This window comes from Oryza sativa, chromosome 4 (genome assembly GCF_034140825.1).
Source record: "Oryza sativa Japonica Group chromosome 4, ASM3414082v1".
NCBI lineage: Eukaryota > Viridiplantae > Streptophyta > Magnoliopsida > Poales > Poaceae > Oryza > Oryza sativa.
Window position 1 is genome coordinate 32,345,331 of NC_089038.1, and position 15,771 is coordinate 32,361,101.

Below are 15,771 nucleotides of genomic sequence, written 5' to 3' on the forward strand. Positions count from 1 at the left end.
AAACATTTTGAAACGGAGAGAGTATTTCATTATTTCTCCCATATCTATCATATATTCGCAGCAAAGCGTGGAGCATCTTATAATAAGAGAAACTACAAACTAAATTTTCTTCAACCGCAACACAAATTTTTCTTCAACCACAACATATCATGTGTAGCTAACACTAAACTAAATTTTCTTCAACCGCAACATCATGTGGAGCGAACACAAATTTTCTTCAATCACAACATATCATGTGGAGCTAACACTAAACTAAAATTTCTTCAACCGCAACATCATGTGGAGCGAACACAAACATCAAACTATGTGGAGCGAACACAAACATCAAACTAAATTTTCTTCAACCGCAACATTATGTGAGCGAACACAAATTTTCTTCAACCGCAACATATCATGTGGAGCGAACACTAAACTAAATTTTCTTCAATCGCAACATCATGTGGAGCGAACACAAACATCATGTGAAATTTTTTTCAACCGCAACATCATGTGGAGCGAACACAAATCATGTGGAGCGAACACTGAACATCATAGTTCACAAAATATGGAGTTTACTTTAAGTACAGTTCTACAAAGCTTCTACAAGGTGCCATACACACTTGTAAATGCAACTAGTGCATCCAGCTTCAGATCCGGCAACCGATTCGTCAAAGCCTCAGACATAAATGCTGACACCTCAGTATTTAAGAAAAGAGATTACAGCAACAGTGATTACATCAATCAATTCCAACCGTCCAATGCCATATGGAGCAGTACAGAGAAATCACAACCGCAGGTTCTGTTCCCTTAATCTAAACTAGCCTTTGCCTTCTTTGAACTTCTCCAGACTTCAGAATTTCTACAGAAGTTCAGGTTCTCTCACTTAGCGACAGATTTCTCAACAGGCTTCCTCATCTGTAGAGGCTTTGCAAATGTAACATCCTCCAAGGGGACTGGAATTGGACCAGCAGCTTGCTTGTAAATAGTAGATGGCCTCTTTCGAACTTGACTTGGCCGAAGCATGGGAAGATCTGGGGCGAGGTCATCCTTTGGTGTTATTGGGCGGAGGTCACTTTCATCTGGAATCCAACCTTTGAGGACCAGATTGTCCTTCACTTTCACCGTAATGAGAGAAAACCCAGGAACTTTGTTGGACATCTTACCAACAAAATACTTGCCAACAATACCATCTTTGACTGAATTACTTTGCAAGGAAGCACTAGTATAAGTGGAGGCTTGGCTGAGAGAAGTCTTAACCAGATTGGCAGACGGACCAACACTACCACCTGATTTATGATTGATCTGTATCCCATCCTGTTGGATATTTGAGCTATCTTCTGTGCTGTGAAGAGGTGGGACGCTCTGAATGGGCTGTACACTATATGGTTTTTCATGCATGCCATACTCAGACTTCCGTGGACGACCACGCTTACGCTTAGAACCAGAGCTTGATGCCTCTATGGGTTCATTAGGTGTAACAGCTTTATTCTCTTCAGATGTCATCTTTGGTACTTTGCTTCAACCTTTTGTAGCTGAACCTAGGAACGATGAGAATACCAGCAAAAGTGTATTCACAATTTTTCTCCCCCTGAACATGCAAAGTGAAAATAATGAGTAACCTCAACATTAAAAGGATGACAAAATGTGGCAAGTAATCAGAAGAAATTAGAAGACGATAGAGCAAGTTGACACAATATGTTATTGAAAAGGAAGCTCTCATGAAACTATTTTCAAAATAAACATGACACAGTTTGCAATCAGTAATGTAAATAAAGTACCCACACGGTCATATCTAGGGGTGAAAACGGTTTGAAAACAGCTTCAACCATTTTCTGAATCACACTTTTCCTGGAAATAGAATTTTAAATGGTAGAGCCGGAAACAGAAACATGCTTTGCATCATAAGGAAATCGGCAATTCATGTTGGAAACATGCGGTATCATTTGGAAACTGTGACACCGTATGTTTTCACACACTCGACCAACATACATATACACGTAATATAACTCAAACATGTTTTTACATATAGTCATTTACTATTGAACTAAAAATATATGTCAAATAATAAAATAGTTGTATATATGGTGCATATCAAAGTTTACATACTTTACAGAATTGGCTATCCATCAACATCAGCAACAAGGATGGTGGTTGGAGCATGTCTTTTCTAACCTACAGTTAGCTGTTTGAATCTCCCTAACCGGCGCCTATTTTTGTGAAAGAAGTGGGCTGGGTGGCTGGGCCATGTCCTGGTTGCTATGGTGGCCCTCTACTTGGAGAGGATCATGATGGGCCTCTAGTTGGCGTGGTATATAGTAATTACTGATTTCCCCAAAACAATGATTTCCAGAACAAAATGGTAAACCGAGAAAACGGTCGGTAGAACAGCAAAACCATTTCTGCCTCCGTTTTTGAATGGCTCTTACCATTTCTAGGGGTGGACACAGCATGGGTTCCTGAGCATTCCCTGCTGCGACCATAGTTATTAGGATCGAATCGGTGGTCTGACCGGAAAAAATCGGAACCAGGGCCTTAGCCGGTCCACCTAAAAGATCGAGTGTGCAATTGAACCGGAATAAACAGGTTGAACTGCTGGTTTTTACATTGAAACTGGTTGAATACAGGACAATAAACCGGCTAAATGGGCCGGTGCACGACGCTGACTCAGCTTGAATGGCACAAGATGGGTATGTGGGAGTGGAAGTGGGAGGGAGGAGAAATTAAGCCAAAAAGGCAGGGCCTGTGCATGGGGAGGTGCGCATCCATGTTGAGGAGGTGCGCATCTACCACTAGGCTATATATAGACTAGTGATTTGATACATATCTTTTTTCCATTTGAACCAGGTTGGACTAGTGGTTCAACCGGCTGGACCAAACAAACCATGAACTGAGGCCTTGACTGGTTCGATGTCTAGTCCGGTCCTAATAACTATGGCTGCGACCAAACCCACTGGTCCACCATTCATACAGGTAGGTGGCAGGGTTGCAGCGTGTGTGTGCAAGCCGGCTCTGGTGTGCATGCCGCTTACTTAAGCTCAGTTGCGCAGGCGTTGGTGCCTCTTGTGTGGTTGTGAGGATGAAGGCAACTTGTGCTTAGTTTAAATATTTCATCTATCATTGCTTCCAATTTTCTAATTTATTTTTATACAATTACAAAGTAATTAAATAGATATTTAAGCATATTTATCAGTTTGTAGGACTATGCTTTCCATTGCTGAATTACTTTCTTCAGTTGTTCTTTTGCATGATTTGATATGTTTATATGCAATTCATGTATAAATCTGGATCCATAAAATGGATTACTTTCACTTCGTTAGCCTTGTGTTTTTTATTTCTCTCGCGCCCCCCTAAATTTCAATTGTGCATTCACCAGTGACCATTTCCGATTCCTAGCGAGCGAATCCATCGGAAATGGTAATTGCCAGAATTGAGCGTCAGTGTGGGAATTTCCGCGACTGTTTTCACCCATAGTCATATATATAGTGTTTATGTAATAAATAATAGCAGTAAATATCCTTGAAGCAATGAAAACTAAATTTATCATATGCATACGAGGCAAAAGGAACATAAACACCTTACTAGCTATAAATGTTTTATAGCAACTATTACCAGCACCAACAAGTAATAAATTAAACTGAGTTACATTCTTGGATTACTAATGCAGAAAAACAACTTATTAGCACGCTGAGCTCTTGTAGGTCTGTAACACATGCCCTGAGCAGTACTCATGCTTTGTAAAATATGTGTCAAATAAATGAACTAAAGAATTCATTCATAGTGCCAGAGGGACCAAATAATTTCACCAATCTTCTTGGTTAGAACTTGTAACAATCCTTAATGTCGCACCAAAATTGCAACCCCGGGGATACTCAGATACTGTAACTGTGATAAAACAATCTTGTAAAAACGTGTTTTGACCTTTTGGAAGTGAAGTTCATCACCCCTAGCAATCTTATCCATCCCCCAACCCAACCTACCAAACTAACACCTCAAAAAGAATTGAAGCAACATCCAAACGAAATGATTTCCCCCCTTCTGTACCATCGATTACCACCATATCACATCGATTCACTTAACCCCTAAATTCGGGACAAAACTGGATGAAACAAAAAAAAATCAATCGGAGGCAAATAAATCCATCCAAAGCCCGAACAAGCTCACCAACCTAATCCACGACGCCTCATCAAGCGATCCGCGGAGGATATGAGATTGAATACCTGCAATCCGATTCGAACCGAGATGATCGATTGATCGCCGTCCTTGCGCCGCACCAAGGGGGATAAGAGCAGGGCAGGGTTCAGGTAAGAGGACGAGGCAGTCCGCACCGTGCCTCCCGGGCCGGTTCGCCGGCGGCGAGAGCGCGCGCGGAGGCGAGGCGAGGCGGCGCGGAGGAGAAGGGCTCGCCGTGTGCCACCGGCGAGGTAGAGAGAGATGGGGGAGGAGTAGACGAGACGAGTAGTGCGATGGATATCGTTTGCCGTTTCGATTGTGAAGGCTCAAGCCGGTGACGTGCGCAGATCACGGACGTTGATTTACTTTCGACGGTCAGGATCTCTCGGCCGTATGCCAGATCAAGGCTTTGTACATGGGGCCGGCCCTCGAGATAGATGGGGCCCATAAGGCCCATCTCCATGTTGGCTTGGCCTGCAGCTAAACGCCGAATTTTTTTTATTTATAATTTTTTTTATTAAAAGTTTTACAAAAATAATTTTCCATTTTGAAAATTGACGGAAATAGTCGCCTACCGCCCTCTGGGAGGGCGATTTTTAAAAATCGCCCTCCCAGAGGGCGGCGAAAATGACGTGGCAGACGGCCGTTCGCTCTCGGGCGACGGCCGTCAACGAAATTTGCAGGCGGCCCCCTTGCCGCCCTCCGCGAGGGCGATTTTGTACTGTGCGGGGGGCCGCCTGCAAATGGGCGGCGAGGGGGGGCATGGAAATTTGCAGGAGGCCCCCTTGCCACCCTCCGCGAGGGCGATTTTGCACTGTGCGGGGGCCCGCCTGCAAATGGGCGGCGAGGGGGCATGGAATTTTGCAGGCGGCCCCCTTGCCGCCCTGGGGGAGGGCGATTTTGTACTGTGCTCTATATTTTTTTTATATAAATATCAATAGTTATCAAATCTTTTTATATTGAAAACTATACAAGATTAAAATCTCCAAGATTGGTAAAATACAATTTTATTATTTTTTAGGGCATATTTGGAATGTTACCGTACAAATATTTTGTTAATGCCAAAATATAAGCAAGTTTTGGCACTACCAAATATTTGGTAAGGTAAAATTGCATTTGATCATATTTGGTTTGCTGCCAAAATGTAAAATTGTAGTGAAGAATGTTGTACATAATCTCAATTCTAGATTACGTATTACCAATTAATAGGCTTCCATTTTCGTGTGTGGTGTGGTAGTGGGAAAGAAGATATGAAGAGGTTGCCTTCAGATTGTCAATTATATAGCGTCGTTTTCACTGCAATATATGTGAACTCAATGAGATACATTATTCATTAGATGTGACAAGACGATCACGCGTGGGCGTGATTCACTTTATGTCAACAGGCAGCGCCGAAAGTTGATAGTGATAACTCGAGCTGCCGCTTTTCATGTGTGCTGTTGTGGACTGTGCGCGCTACTGGATATGGCACTACCGTGAAGCGCCGAAAGTGTGTTGTTGTGAGCATAAGTTGTTCAAGCACCATACGAATGAAAAGAACTACGTAGACGAGACAAACACAAGTAGTACTGCAGTAGTAATAGCAAAAGTAGTACTGCTTTACAAGTTTGTAAGCCAAAAGAAACGGTCACATAAGGACTGAAGAGGTAGAACACTACTGACGAGGCCTCTTACCCCTGTCCCTCCTACCCTGCGCCCTAATGTGCCCCGGGGAGTACGTGAGTCGGTCCGGGGGTACGGCACGGCCAACCCGTCCTGCCTGTACAGGTGTGACCTCTGGCTGCTCCTGAGTGTGCGCCTCTGGAGCTCCTCCAAGCTGAGAGGAGCCTAGTACGTCCTGGTGGTCTGCACCGTGCAAGTCGTCGTCGTAGAACTGGCTAGTAGGACCAGTCCTACCGGCGTGAGACGAAGAGGCCCCAGTACCGAAGATCCCGGCTGCAAATCCTGCTGGACAAGGACCATCAGTTTCGTATAGGTATTTAACAGTATTAATAAAAAGTAAAGTACCGTGTGGGCGAGGGATCGACGCTCCGTGAGAGAAAGAGCTGGCGAACGCGCCTGAAGAGGTGGCGAACGCCCCTGCGGAGCTCGCGGAAGCGCCGGTCGTGCCTGCGAACGCGCTCGAAGGCATACGAGGTCCTGCGATGAGGAAACGTGCAGTTAAAACATGGTGACACATTCGTGCAAAAGCTGAAATAAAAATGAACTAATATCTGGGCTGAACTGTACCGTGCGAAACCGGTGTTGTAGGTCGCACTGCTCCGAAGCTAGGGGCGCTCGAAGACAAACGAGGTCCTGCTCCGACGGTAGGACCGCGAGGCCGTGGGTGTACCGGACCAGCTGGAGGTACGACGTCCACGGCGCTGCGACAGGAGAAGACGCGCATGACCGCACGCATCTTCTCCTGCATCCGGTCGAAAGCATTGTTACACCATGGAATCGCCTGCTGCGCGACGACGCCTTGGCCTTGCGCGCCTGCTTGTTGTTCCTTCACCAGGTGGTCGCCTACCATCACTTGCCTGTCCAGATGGACTAGCATCTGCGCCGCTTGGAACTTCTGCATTCTTCGGGCATGTCTTGTAAGTATGGCCGCGCAGATCACACTTGCTGCAGCGTAAAGTCCTCCCACCTGCTTCTGACTCATCCATATCATTTCTGATGCGTCTAGTTTGGCGTCGACCCTTTTTCACCCTAAACTTAGATGGATCTGGAATATAAAAAACTTGGGCACTCAGCGTTGTGTAAGATCCTGAGATCCCGAACCCATATATCTCCTCACTCCATGTATGAAAGATTGCTTCTTTCCTGAAATAATTTGAGACGTACACATTGGGAGATATGCCACAATCACCGGCAGCAGCAAGAACGTGTGAGCAAGGAAGGTGATGAAGCTTCGGCTTCATACAACTGTAGGTACATCCACCATCCGCCTTCAAGACACATTCCTGCACGGCTTGCTTGCGATAGATACCACGCCTGCTCCTATCAACACACATTATTTCATACCGATGCACTTGTGTGCCTTGAGCAACAACTCTATGTCTCCGTGCCTTTTTGATTTTATCTTCCATGTACTTTGTCACTACGTTGCCAAACACTATGTTGTTATCGGCCATGGACGGACCAATTTTCTTGTATCGATCCCTAAAGTAGGCTTGCGTGCCGTGAAGGATGAATTCAACAATAGCAACCAATGGAAGTACCCGAACTCCTCGCATTACCCAGTTGTACACCTCTGCCAAATTGGTTGTCATTATGCCATACCGAGATCCATCGGTGTCGAACAATAGAGCCCACTTCTCCTTAGGCTCATTCTCAATCCACTGAGAGAAATTTCTGATGGCCGACCCTGACCTCCTTCTCATTGTTGGTGGGTCATCATGTAATGCACCAAGAGGTATGGGAGGCTCGTCACCTTCAACTTGTGGTCTGCGAGATTGCTCATCTGTTTGCTTCGTTGTCAACTCATCCAACTTGTCCCACAACTCATTAAATTTCTTCTCTTGGTTCTGTGCACAGAGCCTCTTAAAGAGCTCCATAAGATGCTTGTTCTTGAATTGCTTGTAGAAATTTGCACCCATGTGACGCATGCACCACCGACTCCGAACATCAGGCCACTTAGCTGGAAGTCCCTTCTCATCCCAACCGTTCTACAAGTAGTCAATAGCCCGCAACATACCCGCATGACGATCATGTATAAGGCAAACGTTGGGCCTCATACGCACCACTGCAATGTGCACTCTCTCTAGGAACCAGTACCAGCTTTCAGTGTTCTCACTCTCTACAAATGCAAAAGCCATAGGTAGAACCTGGTTGTTCCCATCACACCCAATTGCTGTCAATATCTGACCTCGGTATTTACCTGTCATAAAAGTTCCATCTATGCATAGAACAGGTCGACAATGCACAAAAGCATTGATGCAAGCACCCAATGAGAAAAAGGCTCTTTGCAGCACACTCTTTGTTCTATCTTCAACCGATGTAAATGTATGTAGGTCATAGTAAGTATTATTATTCCTCTGGGCAATGGTGGCTAACAAACGAGGCAAATTATCATAACAAGCTTCAAATGTGCCATACCTCATCTCAATGATCTTTTGTTTGGCTCTCCAGGCCTTTGCATAGCTTATGGTGTACTTGAATTTGTTCTCGATGTGCCTAATAATTGATTTTGGTTCAAAGCCAATGTTACCAACAACACTGCTGTACATCTCACTTGCCACAAAAGCTGAAGTGATGTTTCGGTGATACTTCTCCACCCCTTGTAAGTAGCACTTGTGCTCGGTCACAATGCTAACTTTCCAATAATCATTCCATTTACCCTTATATGCATGGACACGCCACGGACAATCTTCCTTCATGCACCTCACTTCATACACATAATTTGTTGACTTGACCACCCTAAACTCTCTCTGCAATGAAACTGCCCAATGCTTCACCGCCTCCTTCATCTCATCCTTATGAGCATACCTTGCACCCTCAATTACCTCGTACTCCTTATACTCCCAGGGTACATGATCACCCTCTGATATAACAAGACCAGAGAAGTCCTCATTTGCCCAATCAGTGGCCATTACATCACCTTCCTCATCGGATGATGCGTCGTCCTCCGCTTGCTCATTATCCGAATCTTCCCTCTCCATTTCATCAACAATTATACCGACTCTCTCCCCCTCATCCGCCATGCCCATGGCCTGCTCCTCCCTTGGTTGATTTTCCTCATTTTGCATCGATGGTCCAACAACATCCCCTGCATTGCTAGGACCCTCCACATCTTCGGTTTGCATTGAAACATTTGTATCTTTCTCTTGTACCGACACAAATATAACGAGGGGCCATGACCGTTCAAAAGCCATTTCCACATACCGTCTCCAAGCAGCAGTGCTGTCCATCGGCATTAGTTCCCAAAAATAACCTTCTATTGCACGACTCACTACAACAGATACTGACATTGTGTAGACTTCTTGGTCTATTCTAAATCCTCTCAACAACCAACTATAAATTGACTGAAATGTTCTCTCCGCAGGCCTATCGATGCCCTTAGATGTCATTACAAAATCTGACAGATCAACACCATCTGGACCAAATCTAATATTTCCTTCACCGTGAACTATCTGAAATGTGACCTTACTTGACATTGTGCCTGATGAAAACAATAACTGCGTTAACCTCGCATTTCTGTACTACGCCCTAAGTTACATTCTCTACAATATTGTTCTCTAAATTTCTAAAAGTAGGTTACATTCTCCAGATCAAACTAAACTACATCTTACAATTAACACTACTGTCTATGTCTCAATTCATACTATTATATTCTATGCTCTGGATCTACACATATGTGCTGTGTGCTACAGATCTGCTAAAATATATGGAACTAAAACTAAAACGCAACATATGTACTCAAACGTAATATATTAGTACAAATGCAAAAGATGTATGGGAGCATACCTGTGATGAAGTGAGCGAACCAGCAGGGCTTCGCCGCTCCCCTTCTGCTGCCCTCCCCTCTCTCTCTCTTTCGTTTTTTTTGGATTTTTAGTGAATATAATGAAATTTCATAGGGGAGGGGCTGGGCTTTATAGGGGGGAGGCAAAAATCGCCCTCCCCCAGGGCGGCAAGGGGGCCGCCTGCAAAATTCCATGCCCCCTCGCCGCCCATTTGCAGGCGGCCCCCCGCACAGTGCAAAATCGCCCTCGCGGAGGGCGGCAAGGGGGCCGCCTGCAAATTTCCATGCCCCCCCTCGCCGCCCATTTGCAGGCGGCCCCCCGCACAGTACAAAATCGCCCTCGCGGAGGGCGGCAAGGGGGCCGCCTGCAAATTTCGTTGACGGCCGTCGCCCGAGAGCGAACGGCCGTCTGCCACGTCATTTTCGCCGCCCTCTGGGAGAGCGATTTTTAAAAATCGCCCTCCCAGAGGGCGGTAGGCGACTATTTCCGTCAATTTTCAAAATGGAAAATTATTTTTGTAAAACTTTTAATAAGAAAAATTATAAATAAAAAAAATTCGCTAAACGCCTATATCAGCGGCTTTCTAGGGTTCCACTCAGATCACGGCCGTTGATTTACTTTCGACGGTCGGGATTTCTCGGCCGTATACTAACTCAAGCTTTGTACATGGGCCCGGCCCTCGAGATAGGTGGGGCCCAAGGCCCATCACCATGTGGGCTTGGCCTGCAGCTAAAACGCCTATATCAGCGGCTTTCTAGGGTTCCACTCGGCGCCGCCGTGTGGGTAGACACGCGGGCGAGGTTGGTTGGCTTGTTCTTTCGTTGATGTGTTCTTGGTTTTGAGTTCTCTTCTCGGTTTTCTCTTTAGCGTTCTTGCTGGGATTTGATGCAGGCATTGAGACATTGATGAACTCATGAGTCTTAGCGTATGATGTTTTTGTCCTGTTGGAACATGGATTTCCAAGCTTGGATGCCGCGAGACTCGCACAGAAAAAAGTGTTGCCATCACCTCCCTCTCTCTGCTTGAGCACACGAGAATGGAGTCGAATAACAGCACAACATGTCCCATAATGCCCTGAATCTGTCTCATTGTGCGTTCTGCTTACCAGCCACAGTGTTCTTGGTCACTGTTTAAGAGCTGACTCTTCATAAGCTAATCTCTATTTAGTTAGTACATACTGATATGAACTAAGGTTTCCAGATGCTAAACAGTTCATTTTATATTTTATGATTTTTGCTAAACTCTTCCTCTGATAAGGCGCATGAAAAAACATAAATCACTAGAGACATCTGTGTGTGAGAATTTTATTCAACTGCATCTTCATGTGGAGGGAACATTGATCACAAGTTTTACAATATGGAGTTTACTTGAAGTACAGTTCTACAAGTTTCTTCAGGGTGTCAAACACACTTGTGAATGGGTTGAATGCAACAGGTGCACTCAGCTTCAGGTCTGGGAACTGATTCGTCAAAGCCTCAGTCATCCCAGGCATTGACATCATCAGACCAAGCTGGTCCGTGGACATCACCTCGCAATCCTGTGGGGTGTCCTTGATCTTGCTCGGATCATAACCGAAGTTGGCAGCGTAGGACTTGTACTTCTCGATGAATTCTGGTCCAGGATTAGGTGTTCTTGAGTATATCTGATGCATTGCCGAGAGACGACACAATGTTATGATATTTCAGTTTACAAAATGCGTCAGAATAGGCATATGAAGGTAAGGAATATTGGCTTGATTTCTCAGTGTTCAAGTCCTTGCTTAACCCTATGTTGTCTCTATTTGACACTATATTTGGTTCATGGAACAGCTTACGTAACTAGATTGATCTTTCAATATGCAGAATAAGCATGCAGAGGGCTAAGAAATAGTGGTCATTTGCAGTTCAGAGATCAGTTTCTGACCTGGATAAAGCTTGTGTCTTTAGCACCAGACACAACGGCGTAATTGTCATAATCGGTTGCAAGCACATCATAAGGTTCCTTGGGTATGAATGGTAGTGTGGGGAAACGGAGAAAGCATTTCCCCTTGATCATCTCCTGCCTTTCAAGATCTGTCTCAGCACTCGCCATGTCCTCTTCGGACAGGCATTGCACCCTTCCCCGAATACCGGTGATGTAACCATCAGGTCCACCATGAACACAGAATGTGTCCACCTGGATTGAGCGTGATTTCTCATCAAATGAATACACCCCCTGCAGTACCAACAAATTTCTGTAACAATCTTCTTACACATTATATGGTGCAAATGGCATAGAAAAAATAGCATGCCTGTGATAACCTATTCCAAATCAGTTTGATACAAAGATGTCAGATATCGGTGTTTTCAGGAATCAGGATTCAGAGGTACATATTGCTGGGGCATCATACAGATTAAGATCTACTAGTATTTGTGTGTGAGGATTCTGGCACTACAATACCTGAGTACAGTGACAGTCCTCTTGTCCCTGACCAGCAAAGCCACGTTTCAGCGATGCTACTTCGAACCATCTACCAGAGTAGCGAATTGGGTCAAAGTTCTTGGCAGTCATACCCTTCATCATCAAACCTGTGCCGCCATCATCAGAAGGGCTATCGAATTTCAGAGGAACCGCAGCCTTGTCGATGGCTGCTACCACAGCAACCTGGCACAATTTTGGCTGTACAAAGGTCTCTGCAGGGATAGCCTGGTCAACTATGAGAGATTAAGAGTACATCGATACCATGTTACAAGCCTGAACTGGTAATCTCACTCCATTTTCCCTCTTCTCTTAATTGAAATTAACAAGTTTTATGTATCCAATCAAAATTGCAGCAGTAAAATTCTCTCAATCCTCAACAGTAAAAATATCTTTTCTTAAAAAAAACTGTTCTTGCTTAGTGATCCCGAGGTTATCTCTTTGAATTACGCCGTGTTTAGTTCCAAAGTTTTTCTTCAAACTACCAACTTTTCCATCACATCAAAACTTTCCTACACACACAAACTTCCAACTTTTCCGTCACATCGTTCCAATTTCAACCAAACTTCCAATTTTGGTGTGAACTAAACACAGCCTTAGTGTATATACATCTGACAATAAGTTAACATTTATAGGTACCTGACAAGGTGGAGAGATGAAAACAAGCGAAGCAGCAAGGCATGAGAGCAATTTTGTGGATAATACTCCATGAGCATTCAGTGGCACCTTGTCATGCAGAGAGCATCTGAAATTATTTCGTCCAGCGGGTCTGCATTTTCTCCTACCAATAAGAAGATTACTTATCAGCATTTTCATCCAGGTACTGTACTAACCTGACTCCTCCTACGTGCCATCACTGAATGTGGAATATGACTTTGACATCAAGAATGTTACCCAAAATACATGCCTGCTTCGAACAGTGAATACAATAGAACAGCACCTGATCTAGCCTTATACAACTTTGATCCAAGAAAAATCAACTGCGTGTTGCTGCCACTGGCGCTTGTTACCTGGAAGAGCAAGCAGGGTGTGGCGCCGCAAGAGAAGAAGAGGAGGAGCCCAACAGCAGAGCGAGAACCATGGCTTCCTCCCGCCGCCGCCGTCGCCGTCGTCTCCCACTGTCTTAGGCCGAGTAAACCGTTTTCTCGAGATTACGCGGTTGCAGCTTCTTGAGTGGTTTTTGGCTTTCGATGTCTGCAGGTGCGGGAGAGAGAGAGAGGAGCCGAATTGCTGGAGACCGATGATTCTGGGCAGAGGCAGAAGCGCATCCAGTGCCGTCCAATGGGAGGCGCCCACGTGGGCAATCTCCCTGTATCACCTGCGGGCCGTTAGCTGGGCCAGGGCCTTGCACAAAGGGAAAAAGTACACCGAAGGTCCCTCAACTTGTCATTGAGTTACAAAATCGTCCCCCAGCTGCAAAAACAGATATAGAACATCCTTCAACTTACAAAACCGTTCACTTTAGGTCTTTCGGTTGTTTTGACCCCGGTTTTGTCTGACGTGGCGGCTGAGTCAGCGTGGGACGCATGTGGGCCCCACATGTCAGGGTGTCCGCCTTAGCACCCTTTCTCTTTCCCCAATTCTCTACCTTTCTCCTCTCTCTCTCCTCTCCTCTCTGCAGGGCAACGGCGGGTGGGGAGGAGGTCATTAGGGTGAGGTGGGAGAGGCTCGCGGCGGTGGTTGCGACACTGGAGAAGGGAGGCGGCTCGCGGCGGCTGCCGACGACATGGCGGTGGCAGGAGAAGGGAGAGCATCATCGCGCGTGCGACCTCAGGGTTGCACCGTCGAAAAGGCTCGAGAGGCGGGCGCGGCCGATGGGGGAGGAGCTTGGCGCAACTAGCAGGGGAGGAGTTGCAATTCCTGGGCGTGGTAGGGATCTACGGGGAGGCGGCGTCCATCCTCCGCACCCACCGCCCGCATCGCCGCCGCCTTCGTCCTCCCGCTCTTCCTCCTCTTCCTCGTCCACATCGCCATCTCCCACGCCCTCTTCTCCCACATCGACTCCGACGACTCCGCCTTCGACTCCGCCGCCCCCTGCACCCACGCCCAACGCCATCTCCTCCACCGCCTCGCCAACGACTGGTTCGCCCTCCTCCTCTTCAAGGCTGCCAACCTCTTCGCCATCCTCTTCAAGGCCGACCATGCAACTCGCAGAAGGGTACCGTCGGGTTTGCATTTGAATAGGATACCTTTTCTCTTTTGGATACACAACGAGATCGGCCGCGCTGGCGAGGAGCTCGCCAGAGCGCCACTACCGCCGCCGCCGCCGATGCCTTGCTCCCCTGCTCCCGTGTCGTCGCCGGCCACCGGACCTCCTCTCCCGCCTCGCCCCATCGGTCTCCTCCCTACCTGGTGGTCGGCCTGCCCAGAGCCCAAGAGAGAAGAGTGAGAGAGAGAGAGAGAGGAGGAAGGGAGAGAAGAGGGGAAAGAGAGAGAGAGAGAGAGATGAGGCTAATGTGGACGCGCTGACATGTGGTCAAAGCGCCACATAGGATAAAACCGGGATCAAAACTACCGAGGGACCTATTGTAACCGATTTTGATTAGTTAAGGGACGTCGGATATCTGGTTTTGCGGTTTGAGGACGATTTTTAACTCGATGACAAGTTGAGGGACCTTCGGTGTACTTTTTCCTTGCACAAAGCATGAGCTACTCTGCGCCCATAGAGCCCGGGCTATTTCAAAAGGGAACAAATTTACTCTAGATTTTATTTTCAAACAAAAATAATAATTCTATTTTCAACAAACTTTTTTAAAAAAACTCCATTTTCAACAATTTTCATATCAAACTTATTTCTTGGGTTTGTATTCTTTTTTTTAAGAATCACTAGAATTGAAATTGGAAGTGCTTGCTTTAAAGTTGTTTTTTTTAAAAAAAAATAAAGTGTCAAAAATTACCTATTCTTACTTAAAACCGACGAGCACTCGTGAATGCAATGTTAATTTTAGTGCATATGCATACTAGAGTTAACTTCTCCATCTCAAAATAAATGTAGTTTCTTTTAAAAAAAAAAATAATCTCCTTCTCCAAATCGAACCAACTCAAGGAAGGGTGAATTCAGGGGCTGTCGTTGACAGAAGTGGCTATCTCCGTGGTGTCATAGTGTGCTATCCATGATGTACCTTTGATCCGTTGCATGATAATCCTTTTACACAGAACTCTTGGATAACTATTGTCGACTTTTCCATTGATAAAAATTGTTGGGCATCGTGAAGCAGGGTTTCTAGCTGCTTCACCGGCCAAAAAAATGGATTAGATATCGCAGCTTTTTTTCTGCTAGAAAAATAATTTCCGGTAGCCAATATCCAACCCCTTCCATTTTAATACCATCAATATATTAAATGGTATGATGTTAGTCTATTAAACCTACATACTCATTAAGCATATTGTGCAGGTTATAAAATTGTAAGCGTGCCAATAGTCACGCTCTTCTAGTAATTATATATTGCATTGTTGAAGTGTGGAGTTTTTTTTTTCCAAGTGTACCTTAAAAAAGTTCTATACTGCATTGTTGTTAGTATCTCTGCACGGGACCTCTTCTTGAGATCTGCCAGCGAGGAGCGCGCGGAGAGCTCATTTCTGTGGGTCAAGAGCTCATTTATGTGGGTCGAATCTGTTTCCAACCTGGTAACGTTTATAAAATCTACGTACAAGGACACTTTGTTTGGACTAATGCGTCCACGCAGGTGAACACTTTTTCGGTTTGATCGCTGCAACCTATAAATATGAATATGACTCC

The 15,771-nt window shown here is 45.5% G+C and overlaps 2 protein-coding genes, 2 long non-coding RNA genes and 1 other non-coding gene across 6 annotated transcripts; 3 read left to right on the forward strand and 2 right to left on the reverse strand.

Annotated features, from left to right (window-relative positions):
• Positions 1-510: 510 nt before the first annotated feature.
• Positions 511-4,441, reverse strand: LOC4337067 (uncharacterized). Of its 2 annotated transcripts, none has more exons than XM_015778091.3 (2): positions 4,197-4,441; positions 511-1,567 (listed from the first exon to the last, which is right to left on the reverse strand). In XM_015778091.3, the coding sequence occupies exon 2, from the start codon at positions 1,480-1,482 to the stop codon at positions 859-861; it is 624 nt and encodes a 207-aa protein (XP_015633577.1). In that variant the 5' UTR covers positions 1,483-1,567; positions 4,197-4,441; the 3' UTR covers positions 511-858. The 2 variants fall into 2 exon arrangements, with proteins under 2 accessions (XP_015633577.1, XP_025880901.1); XM_026025116.2 differs by having other exon boundaries at positions 4,145-4,280.
• Positions 4,442-10,366: 5,925 nt separating this feature from the next.
• Positions 10,367-10,849, forward strand: LOC136356081 (uncharacterized). Its single transcript, XR_010740733.1, has 2 exons — positions 10,367-10,396; positions 10,488-10,849. It is a non-coding gene; the product is annotated as an uncharacterized lncRNA (long non-coding RNA).
• Positions 10,548-10,659, forward strand: LOC112938831 (small nucleolar RNA snoR97). The gene has a single exon (XR_003242151.1). It is a non-coding gene; the product is annotated as a small nucleolar RNA snoR97 (small nucleolar RNA).
• Positions 10,850-10,886: 37 nt separating the features above from the next.
• LOC4337069 (chloroplastic lipocalin) lies at positions 10,887-13,284 on the reverse strand. The gene is made up of 5 exons (XM_015780451.3): positions 13,043-13,284; positions 12,672-12,813; positions 12,015-12,260; positions 11,499-11,789; positions 10,887-11,238 (listed from the first exon to the last, which is right to left on the reverse strand). The coding sequence occupies exons 1-5, from the start codon at positions 13,111-13,113 to the stop codon at positions 10,960-10,962; spliced, it is 1,029 nt and encodes a 342-aa protein (XP_015635937.1). The 5' UTR covers positions 13,114-13,284; the 3' UTR covers positions 10,887-10,959.
• Positions 11,172-12,137, forward strand: LOC112938577 (uncharacterized). The gene is made up of 2 exons (XR_003241711.2): positions 11,172-11,313; positions 11,438-12,137. It is a non-coding gene; the product is annotated as an uncharacterized lncRNA (long non-coding RNA).
• Positions 13,285-15,771: the final 2,487 nt, after the last annotated feature.

Bases quoted from the DNA above. Each gene is read 5' to 3' on its own strand.
- LOC4337067 (XM_015778091.3), bottom strand. From the start codon at position 1,482: ATGACATCTGAAGAGAATAAAGCTGTTACACCTAATGAACCCATAGAG.
- LOC4337069 (XM_015780451.3), bottom strand. From the start codon at position 13,113: ATGGTTCTCGCTCTGCTGTTGGGCTCCTCCTCTTCTTCTCTTGCGGCG. The intron at 11,790-12,014 runs GTATTGTAGTGC...TTGGTACTGCAG, and splicing joins AGGACTGTCACTGTACTCAG to GGGGTGTATTCATTTGATGA. The intron at 11,239-11,498 runs GTCAGAAACTGA...GCAATGCATCAG, and splicing joins AAGACACAAGCTTTATCCAG to ATATACTCAAGAACACCTAA.